Source organism: Leptidea sinapis, chromosome 20 (assembly GCF_905404315.1).
Source record: "Leptidea sinapis chromosome 20, ilLepSina1.1, whole genome shotgun sequence".
Classification (NCBI taxonomy): domain Eukaryota; kingdom Metazoa; phylum Arthropoda; class Insecta; order Lepidoptera; family Pieridae; genus Leptidea; species Leptidea sinapis.
Window position 1 is genome coordinate 11,688,936 of NC_066284.1, and position 12,170 is coordinate 11,701,105.

At 34.5% G+C, this 12,170-nt stretch overlaps 1 protein-coding gene across 1 annotated transcript in view; it reads right to left on the reverse strand.

Annotated features, from left to right (window-relative positions):
• The window catches only part of LOC126970106 (uncharacterized), a 42,833-nt gene extending 31,443 nt beyond the window's left edge, over positions 1-11,390 (reverse strand). Inside the window, exons 1-4 of the mRNA XM_050815830.1 lie at positions 11,296-11,390; positions 9,684-9,863; positions 8,448-8,704; positions 7,443-7,606 (exon numbers count right to left, since the gene is read on the reverse strand). Of these exons, the coding sequence (XP_050671787.1) occupies positions 7,443-7,606; positions 8,448-8,704; positions 9,684-9,863; positions 11,296-11,334 (640 nt within the window). The 5' untranslated portion in view covers positions 11,335-11,390. The remainder of the gene's footprint in view (positions 1-7,442; positions 7,607-8,447; positions 8,705-9,683; positions 9,864-11,295) is intronic.
• Between the last annotated feature and the right edge of the window lie 780 nt (positions 11,391-12,170).

Genomic DNA, 12,170 nt, shown 5'->3' on the forward strand with positions numbered 1-12,170 from the left:
GTAAGTATAATTAGTCATTTATGTGCCCGATTATACAAACAATAACAACTTCCTAAACATTAAACCTCTTTACAGTATGGCTTATAGATAAAAAATGCTGGCTGGTCATTTCATTCATTAGGGACACTGAGATATTGCGTTCTATTTTCAAAATCTGAATCTCAATATTTTTTATTTATTCTCCTATTGTTTCGTGGTAGTTTCGGCGGCAATCAAGATTATTAATTTTAAGTTTTGAGAACTATTTTGAAGAAAAATGGGCAAAAATAAAAATTGCGATGCAACAATACGAAAAATCATCAGAAGCTTGTCCAGCATATTTTTTTTTTCTGTGGCAACCCTAAGGCCCTGTTCAAAATTCAACTTCTCCTCATTAATTATAATAAATTTATATGTTAAAGCAAATAATCTAGCGTAAATATTTGTTCAATTTAAGTAAAATATATTGTTAAAACTCAGTGTATATATAAACAAGTGTTATTGTGTATTTATTTGTATAACTTAAGTTTTTGTGCGTCTCCCGTGATCCGTCAGCTGTTATAAAAATGATGACCCGAGGAAACAAAGCCCGCCAAACTGAGCAACAGCTCCAACTAACCCTCGTGGAGCCAAAAAAGTAGAAGGCACAATACGAAAAGCATCTTAAAGAAAGGGACGACAATGAAATTGAAGTTATTGACATGATTAATAAAAATTTAAAAACTGAAATGTGTCAATTGCACATAGTAAATTCGAAGTTATTCGAAGAAAACAAACACTTGCGTGCAATGGTCAATGAGTTTGAGCACTATAGAGGAGAATACGAGGAAACTTTAGATCTAGTGGTAAAACTAAAATCCCAGCTTTATGAAGCTGAGGTTGTTATTAACTCTCTTAAGACATCAGATCAAAGTTCCAAGGCTTCTCAAACCCAGTGCCTATTTAATGAGTTAGTTGGAAAGGCCCCTGATTTAGTGTCACCAGCCCAAATATACAATAATAAAGCAACTAATATTAGTGTGGACTCTGTGGCTTTCCGCCCAATTCATTTAAGTAAAAATAAATTTAAGAAATATGTTAGATTGCAAAAATTCATTAAAAAAAACAATAAGATTGTAAACAAAAATAAAATTTCAATACTAAAAAACTATACCGGGAAAGAAATCAGCTGAAATTGCAGACTGAAGAACTCTGTATAGATTTGGAAAATATTAAAAAGGATTATAAGGAAAGCTCTCTTCAGTCTGAGTTATTAACCCTATATAAAAATCTGGATCATGTGTCCCAGCAATATGAGATTGCTCAAAAAACATAGCTGAACACATATCAGCTATGGATGAATTGATTGAGTTAAGTACCTATAACACAGAGTGTTTTAATTCAATCTCTAAAATGTATAATCATTGCAACTGTCAGTCTTCTCCAGGCCCTTTTGGCAAAAAGAGTAACAGAAAATCTATATCTCAGTCTGTGGGGGCTCATACTTCTCCGGGTATTGTAAAGCAACCTCCCACATATACTTTTTCTCCAAAAGAGATCTACTAGTGATGATCTGGGAAGAAATATGGGGTTGATTTTTCATAAAATAAGTAACGGGCAGTCAGTAACCAATACTTGCATGCCAGGGGCAAATTATTATAGTGATACTCACTGCTCTAATACCTCTATTATTGTTATGATTGGGAGAAGAGATAATTTAAATAAAAAAATCTAAAAAAACTATACAGTGAATTAAATAGCTTAAAAATAGCTAATCTTATTATGTACACATTGCCATATATGCTTGATTTGCCACAGGAAAACAAAATACGATACAATTTAAACAATTTGTTAACCCTATTGTCTAATTCTCATTATTTGATATGTAATGATAATATATTATCTAATAAAATACAGATAATAGACATTAATAATATAATTAATTAATTATAAAAAATGTAAGATATTGACATCTGATAGGTTACACCTATCTTAATTTCTATAAAAGACAGATAGCAAAATCGCTATCATATTATTTATACTATAACACAGCCAACTACTTGGCAACCCCTGCTTCTTCTGAGCAGTTTAGTTGTAAGTCGATAAGCACTGCTTCTATTGAGCAGTGTGATAACTTTGTGGACTCCACTTCTATTGAGCAAAGTAATAATTTAATAACCACTGCATCTATTGAGCAGTGTACTAATTTAAGCAAAGATTTGGAGTAATTTCCAAAAAATTCAACAATGTAATAAGTATATAAGTAATAATTGTAAAATTGCAAACCTGATGCACCAAAACATGCAAGGATTATTAGGTAAAGAACTTGAACTGGAGTTATTTATGAATCATAAAGATATACATATTTTATGTTTAACAGAGCACTGGCTCAGAAAATATGAGCTCATCTTTAACCCAGTGGTCATCAGGTGGCAAGTGCGTTTAGCAGAGAAAAAGCTACACGTGGCGGCTCTCTTATTCTTGTAAGTAAATTATTTAAATTCAAAGAATGAGAAGATATTGTGGGCCTCTCTGTTGAACGTACAATTGAAATAGCCTGTGAAGAGCTCGAGCGCGCCATTATACTATATGAATTATTTGAACGTGCATTGGAGGAGATTTTATTAAAATTATGTAATTCAAAGAAGTATATCATGATATGTGGTGATTTTAATATTTATTTATTAGAAAAATCCACGACCAGCATTAGATTCAGATCATTATTCAAATCATATGATTTAACCAATATTTTCTTAGAGCTTACTAGAGTAACAGGCACCTCCAAAAGCTGTATTGATAACATATTTACCAATTATAATCCCATTTCTCAGGCAATAATTAACAAACTGAGTTCAGACCACTTTGGTCAGTAGCCTCTTTTAATATTGAGGTCAATAAATGTACTAAAATTAAAAAGTTTACGTTTGTTCCTGTGAATGATAGGCGAATGGAGAAATATAGAGGCAATGTGTCAGTTAAACTCTCAAATTTGGATTTTTTCAAATATAATATTAATCCCAAGTAAATGTATGATATGTTATTTAAATTTTAATAATTAAAAAATATATAAATTAATTAATAATAAAAAAATAATAAATTTTAATAATTATAAAAAAAAATATTTAAATTTTAATTTTAATAATTAAAACAGAGTTTGCTTCTATATTTACTTCTTACAGTCAAATCAGGTGGTCTCCTGTCATTTAATGATTGGGAAACAGCTGGTATTCATAGGAGCAGACAAAGGCTATGTGAACTATATAGTGAGAGATCATTGTATAATCATGATGCATCTTTTCTCGAGTATGTTAAAAAATACTCTAAATTATTTAAAAGTGTTTGTTCTATTGCAAAGTCTATGCATATCAGACAAATAATTAAAAATGCACCAAATAAAATAAAGATGACTTGGAATGTTATCAACTGGGAATCTGGAAAATTGAAAGACCGCAACATTGAATACAATCTAAATATAAACAATACAATAATTCAATCTCAGCAGGAAGTTCCTACTGCTTTTATTTTTTTCTGAGATTCCAGTTTCTATCACAAACACTCTTTTCTCCTCCACCAGTGTTGCTGAATCACTTCTTCTGGAAAATGTTATAGAATGTGAACAAAGTTTCAATTTTAGTTTTGTTAGCCCTGGAGAAATAATTAAAACTTTTAAATCTCTAGACATGAAAAAAGCTGCAGATATATGGGGTATTTCTGTTAAAATAATAAGTTCAATAATTGATGTCATAGCACCATATCTTGCAATAGTATTTAATAATTTTATTAATCATGGCGTGTTTCCTGATCTTCTGAAACATAGTAAAATTACACCAATATTTAAGTCGGGATGCTCTTCTGACCCGAATAACTATCGTCCTGTGTCCTTTTGCCGACCTTTAGTAAAATTTTTGAAAAAATAATTTTAAGCCAAATGGTTACTTACTTTAACTCTCATAAGTAACTTAATTTGAAACAATTTGGCTTTACTAGGGGACTTTCAACAACAGATGCAGGTGTTGAGCTTCCTCTCAGTATGGGGGTACCACAAGGGTCTATTCTCGGACCGTTGCTCTTCCTTATCTATAAAAATGATCTTCCTAATCTTATAGAGAAAAAACATAAGGTAGTTTGCGGACGACACTTCACTGATTTTCAAAGTGAAAAGAAACCAAGCTATGTATGACGAAGAGAACGATTTTCTATCTGACATCGTGTACTGGTTTAGCGCTAATAACCTATTGTTAAATAGCAAGAAAGCGAAATATATGAAATTTACCGTACCAAATGTCAAAAATGTTGATGCAAGTGTTTTGTTAAACGGAGAGGTAATAAAACCGGTGGAATCTACTAAATCTCTTGGCATTACTCTGGATTCCAAATTACAATGGGGCCCCCATATTGAAGGATTGGCGAACAGAATATAATTAAAGAGCATATAATTAAAACCTGCAAAAAGGCCTATAGAAATTTTGGGTTTGTTTTGAGACACTCTAAAGAGTTCACTAATATCACAACCGTCAAGGTACTTTATAATGCACTGGTAAGGAGTCATATGGAGTACAACTCGGCGATATGGGGCCCTTATGAGGACAAGTACAGGTTGATGTTAGAGCGTGTCCAAAACAAATTCGTTAGGCACCTATACTTCAAGTTATATGGAGTATACCCATTTTACCCACTTATGTATCCGACACTGTTTGTGCTGGGTATGGTTGGGTATACTGAGTTGAGCGTCCGTAGGGATTTTTTTCTAGCAGCGTATGTGGTGAAGTTGTTGCGCAGGAAGGAGCACAACCCGGGAGTTCTGTGCTGCTTGAGTCTTCGTGTGCCGGACCGGTACGTGTGGAGGCGCCTCCATCCGCCACTACTATCCATTCCGATGGCGAGAACAAATGTGTTGGCAAAGTCTCCTTTAACTAGAGCCATTCGCCATATAAATGAACTCCACAACAAAGTGGACATTTTTGAGTGTACGTGGAGTGATCTCACAAGGGTATTGTTATATGTAGTATGTTATGGTAAATAGTAGTATGTTTAAGTTTTTTCTATTTCTGGTGTGATATATTATTTGTAATGTAATGTAGTTTGATTGTATGATTAGTTTTAGTTTGATTTGATTGTTGTTTGCTGTGTTTGTTATTCTTGTTTGTTTGTAACTGTCGCATTAGGTAATACCTGTAATGATAGTTGCTATGTGTGTGTGAAATAAATAAATAAAGAATAAGTTCTGCAGTATACGCGGTTAAAAAGATTAGACATAGATACGGAGCGACTTGTATACTTTAGTTACTTCCATAGTATTATGTCCAATGGTATATTGCTGTGGGGCAGCGCTACCGATATTTATACAATATTTGTGCTGCAGAAGAGGGCTATTCGCGCCATCTATAACCTAGGCCCTAAGGAATCATTGAGAGCAAAACTCAAAGAAATAAACATCTTGACTGTTGCTTCTCAATATATTCTTGATAATGTAATGTATGTTCATAGGCACATAAGTGAATTTGCGAGAAAATGTCATAACCATAATGTTAACACCAGGAACAGACATAAGCTTATAATGCCTACTACTCGGTTAAGTCGAGTTAGCAAGTCTTTTGTGGGGCGCTTTATATGCTTTTACAGGATCCCAGAAAATGTTCAAAACAAAAGTAATACGTTATTCAAAAGAATTGTTAAAAAACGTTTGTGAGGTAAAGGTTACTATAACATAAATGACTTTCTTAATGATACCACAGATTGGGAATGGAGCAACCGCCCTCGGACTATTAAATAATAAGTTTAATTGTACAATGTTACTTTGTAAATGTTACTTTAATTGTAAAACATATTTTTGATGAAAAAACAAAGCCCGCTGAGTTTGTTGCGCTCATTTATTTTGGAATGGGTGGTAGTTTTTTTAATTTCAATAAGTGATGTCACATCCTATTTTGAATAAAAATATTTGAATTTGAACGTTGGTTGGTCATACCGAAGGATACCAGAATATTTAAATTGTTCAAAAACTATGGTATGCAATGCAACATTTCAGGCGCAACACAGCTTTAAATGTGCCCAGAAAAAAAGATCGAGAAAAACAACTCGGCAAGAAGATATAATGATAACCAAGTTAGCTAAGAAAGATCCGCTTCTAGGCTCTATTTTAATTATACACGAAGTGTTTGGGGCGGACAAAAGAGCCGGTGTATATCAGCGAGGACCGTTAGACGACGTCTGGTAGAAGCAGGGTGGTTCGGAAGAGTGGCTCGCAAAGGCAACAACGGTATTGTTGAAGAAAGAACATAGAAATGCACGTTTGACGTTTGCACGTAAATACGGACATGGGACCTCCGCCCAATGGCAACATGTCTTATTCTCTGACGAGACCAAGGTTAATTTGATTTCTTCAGATGGAAGGCAATACGTACGGCATCCTGTAAAAACGGAAATGAATCCAAGATTCACAAAAAAGCAGGTGAAACATGGCGGTGCAAACTTTAAAATGTGTGGTTCATTTTTTGGACGTGGAGTGGGACCTGTGAGGAAAGTTCTGGGTAATTTAGACCAACATCAATACAAGGCAATATTAGAAGAAACTATACTTCCCTACGCTGAGGAACATCTCCCATTTTATGGACGTTTCAGCATGATAACGACCCGAAACATACCGCCCATTCAGTCAAGTCGTTTCTTAATAGTCAGTTGGTATCAGTGCTAGATTGGCCAGCAAATAGCCCGGACCTCAACCCAATCGAGCACCTTTGGCACGAAATCAAGAAAAAAGTTACCACTTATTATACCACAACTTTAGATGAACTTCATGAAACTTTTTGTCAGGCATGGGCAAACATTCCTGTCAAAACATGTCAGAAACTGATAATGACTATGCCACATCGGTGTCAAGCGGTAATTACTAACAAAGGTTTTGCTACTGGGTACTGATTTTACACGTAATAATATGGAGTTGTTAAGGAAATTAAAATACTGCAGTTTACTAGTTTTGTTTAACTGCATTTTTCATTTTACTTTACTTTCCTTAATTAAATGTACAGCTACAGAATTATACCTTAAATTGAATACATGGTTAACCTTTGATATTAAACACTTTTTTCTATTTATTTAATCATATATTTACAGCCATTTATTGCATAATAATTGGACCAAACTATGCAAATAATAGTTACTGAGAAATCAATAGGGTTTTATATTTATGTGTATATAACCGGTTATTTCTCTTCACTATCTTAAATGTCCCTAATTAGTTGCCCACAACTGTATTTATAGAAATAAATACTTTTCAATAAAAATTTCAATTTACTATGAAATTTACAAATATGGAATTTGACATCTTGTTTTTTGTTTGTTGTTATGGCGGCAATTGTAATACTGCCGTAAATTAAGCCAAGTGATGTAGAATACAATGGAACAATTCTGACAACTAGCACCTCATTAAATGAAATACTATATTAAATAATTCATTAAACCTTTAAAAAAATTCATAGTCCTACCTTTCTCAATACCATAATATATATTGTTTTCCTCATCATCTTCTTCCGGTAAATGTTGAAATGACCGCGGGTCTAAGTTCAAATATTTCAATTCAGTTGTCAATGCTTTTGTACCCGCGTGAGTCCTTTCCATGTATGCTCGACAGTTCTCTAAAAGAGCCTCACTGAAATGAGAAAAAAATATAAGAGATGATACATAAAACTGGATTGTACCCATTATCTAATTTATGGACAATAAAAGAGAATAATTTTGTAACCAGGATCAGGAAAACCATGGGATGACTGATGTCAACATAACCAACTTACTCTCTAACAACCTTACAAAACAACAGACCTTATACAGGGTTGTCCCCTGCCTGTGCCACATGGACAACTTAAATATTGTAGATCTACCATTTTACTGAAAGAATACTTAATTTAGTTTAAAAAACAATTAAAATAATTGCCTCTTTGAACCGAGAATAGAACCCGCTACACGAAAAAAAAATTCTAGTAGCTTTATAACACTGAAAAGTTGACATTACCGTAAGTACGATATACAACTGAAAATATTATGTTTGATTCTGGGCTCAATCATGCAATTATTTAAAATTTTATAAATGCAGATTCAATTCTTTTTTTTTATTAAAAATTTCCTTTCAGTAAAATGTTATAAATGTAGATTGGAGGTACCCTGTAGGACATCCTGCATACTTGCAATGCAAACAGTTCATACAACCAACTGAGGTGAGGTCACTAAATGCTAGTTGGGCAAGTAATAATCACAACATATTAAAGTAAACAATCACCTGCAGATATCATGCAGTTAGTTGCAGTTTAACATGTTTAGTTTAGGAAAGAACTTGCAGAATTGTATGGGCTGTATATCCCTTAAACTAAAAGTGCTTTTAGCACAGTAACCTGTAACCATGTGAACGGGCATAAGACTGAGAAAACATATTGATTGCCCTGTTTGAATAGGCAAGAATTTTCACCAGGAGTAACATTATAGCAAGAATTCCTTACCGTTCCATATCCCAAGAAAGTGTTTTTACTCTTGGCCCTGATATTAGGACAGCCAAATCATGGCACAAGTTCTCTTCCAGTCCAATACTTTCCCCCTCATTGAGTATGGCTGTGGAAAGAATATTCGCTTGTTTCTGTGTCTGTTTAAGTTTTAATGTTTCCGAAGTCTTAACAAGGTTTGTCTGTGTTCGACTATCCGTTGCCCAGCTACCAAACTCAGAACTAGACTCTTTATTAGTCATCTCTTGGGTGTCCACCTGAAATATATTAGGTATTTTAATTACGTAATTGAATTATCCACATTGTTTATTTATTTGGTATAACAATATTTTTATACGAAAACCCTTTGTACCTACATATTTTAAAATTCACGTTACTTATTGGGGACTTGTCAGAATGTGAACTTATCACAATATACTTAATTACTTAATGCGGTACCCACAAGACCTACCGATCCGCGTCTGTTGAGTGTCTGAAACATCTACGTTCAAGTTGTAGCTTTGTTGCAAGCGGGCCATAATCAACGAGAAGTCAATTCGACGAGAAAGTCGACAAGGTTCAATTTTCCCCATTCCGCGACCTTCTCAAGAGAGGACTCGATAGAAGACACAATTTTCTCCCGGCACTGGTCGACGATATTGTGAGGAGAATTCGAGCCAGAATATAACATTGACAAGCTCAAGATTTCGCTGAAGGCAGCATACGATTTCTCAGGACTTAATTTAAAAGTTAAAGGAGTCGCATGCAAGCTTTTCTAGCCGCTAGAGGTAACAATGCCAAGTATTCATTAATCAAATATTCATAAAATTTATTAAATAAAATGTTTTGTCGTAATTTCATTCTTTTAATAAACATTAGTTCCAAGCGAGTGAAAGCAGTTTTACAATTATAATAATTGAAACACTATTTACCAATCATAAATTTTTAAAACTAGATGATATGCAGGCATTCAGGACTGTATATAAACTTTCCCAGTGCTATAAATATCCTTCTATTGATGAAAGCTTAGATACGTTTTCAGTATCTAGAAAAATTAGCACATTTATACGTCCAGAAAGACTGTGACAGCTGTGAAAATGGTGAAAAAAAATTGAGTTTCACAATTGAACATCAATTAACTTGTCACCCACACTAAAGTAATAAGCCTGGCCTGTTTTCATCGGTTGTCTAGCAACAATAGGCTCTATCTAGACGTATAAATTATCTAACGCGGAAACCTTAAAATGATATGAATACCTTGCTAAGTAGCGGCAGATGCGGCGCGTCCTTGACTTTATCGTACATGACGAGCGAGGGGTGAACGGAGAAGGCGGTCAGGACACACTCGCAGCTGAGCCGAGCACTGGCTCCCAGAGCTGCGCCCAGCTGCGTGAACCACGCGGAGAGACTCTGCTCGGCCGAACGAGCCTCCGATTCCTGACAGGGAGTACAAAAGGCATAAAAACATTTATTTTCTCAAAATTGATTCCTTTAGAATTCTTTTTGATGCCATTTCTAACACTACCACCGCTTCGGAAACAAATGGCTCTTTGAGAGAGATCACGCGGCGCAAGAAACTCTCACAGCAATCTTTTTTACGCTCTTTTTGTTAAAATATACAATATTATATTGTCATTGTTACTGCTATAAAATAATCATAAGTCCCAGGCTCTCCGATCACTTAGATATTTAGCTGTGGAGTAGTAGGATTTACTGCGGAGCCATTTTTTGTAAAACATTTAAATTTACTTATAGATAATGCCTGAACAGTGACTGGGACTTTATTAAAAAAGTGTATACATTTACCCTTAGTACTATTATTTACTTTATGAAGCCTACTAGAATTAGTTTCAAGCAATCCCTTATTTCTAGTGTTATAATAATGAAAATCACTATATAGTGCAAAAAGGTGACGATTTTTATTTTATTATATTTTTATTTGCAAAGGGCAATAACCAAGAACGTATGGAAAACGTCTTAAGTTGTTACCCAATAATTATTTATTATACACTACAAAATATAAAATTTTTTTTTTCATTTTGCAACATGAAACATTGCTAGACAACTTTTGGCCAATCTCCTTTATTTTGTACCAAAATTCATAGGTGATGAGGTACGAATTTTATTTGCTCAAGTGACGCTACTCGGTCCGAAGTACGCCACGAGGCTACTGGTATTACAAGAGAGTATGCGCATCGGTGATCACTTACTACCAGGAACAGCCACGCTCATTTGTCGTCATTTACCACAAAATTAATATTAACTAATATTTTCTTAATTAATTATTATTTAGTGACGCTTATTAAAATAATAACAAATTCACACCATGACCAGGGCCTCATTTCAAGGACTTAAGCTCGTTATTGTAGCGTCATTCTATCTATTAGTCCAATCGCTCACATCAATAACATAATCAAATATAAAAGGCAGAGATTAATGGTAGCTAAGTAGATAATCTACCGTTACATATTTACAATGCTGTCTCGACGTCTTGTCTAGTTGTGAAAAAAGATTTCTATAAGATGTTGACACACAGCCAGCATAACAGCGTAGTGTAAAGTTTATAAAAATCATGCAAAATTTATGACATAAGAACACGAAACACATTGCAGCTGATTTTGTGTATGTGACAAGTCTAACACCGAGTACCGGTACGCATGCGAGCGAACCGGTACTAACGCTGACGTCACGGGCAGGATGGCGATACGATATACCGAACTCATTCGTTGCATCTTCTAGTCGCCGAACTGACACACCATACTTATTACAAATATAGAATGTTATTGATATGGTGATCATCAACCAACGAGTTCAGCACTAAGCCATCAAGCAATTTACTTCCCAAATATTGTATGTTACGTTCGCTCACCTTATGTGGATCCAGTTTTAGCTTCTCCAATTCGTTCATGCCCGCCGTTATTGCTCGTACGTAGAGTTCACAAACAAATGATGTTCTCTCATCTTTTAACTAAAACAGAAATATTTTTTTTTTATATATCTTTCAAATGGTTAAACTCACTAACTAATGTCTAATCAGAAGGTACCGACTAGTTCGTTGACCCACTTGAAGTACCACCAGAAAATCCGTATACACCTACAACGATTGGATATCGGAACCGTATTAATAATCTCTCAAGTATGTTTCCGTGAATAATTATTTAACTGGTTTGGTGAACTACAAGGCATCATACATCAACATAGATATAGCAAACCTGACCGGCTAAAAGCTGCGGTCAAGCACACAGCACTATCAACGGCCTAAGAGTGACGACTGCAAACGCGGTTCAAATCAAATCAAAATCACTTAATTCATGTTGGTCAAGGATGACAATGACACCGACGAATATCAAAAAAAAAATATTTTTGAAGTAAAACTCCTATTGGAGTAACGTTAGTACTTCCGGGAGAAAAAAGTAAATTAAAACAATTTTTAACCATTATTTTTGTCCACGACGCTTTACACTCTGCTTCCGACAGGGGCAGATGGCGGCAAATAATACGCAAAAAAGTACTCTGTCGAGATGATCACGACCCTCAGCACTGAGGAAACCGACGCGAGGAGGAGGAACCATTATAATTTAATGGTTAAAAAAATTGTTTCAAATTTCTCAGTAATATTTTTTGAAAATCTCCAAGAGTATTTGTTCGTTTATGACTACTTTGTAATAAATAAAAGTTATCAGTCTGTCGTTTGCGCCATTCGATATTTTTTTTTCCATCGGACAGACAAAAGGTCCGAACCCA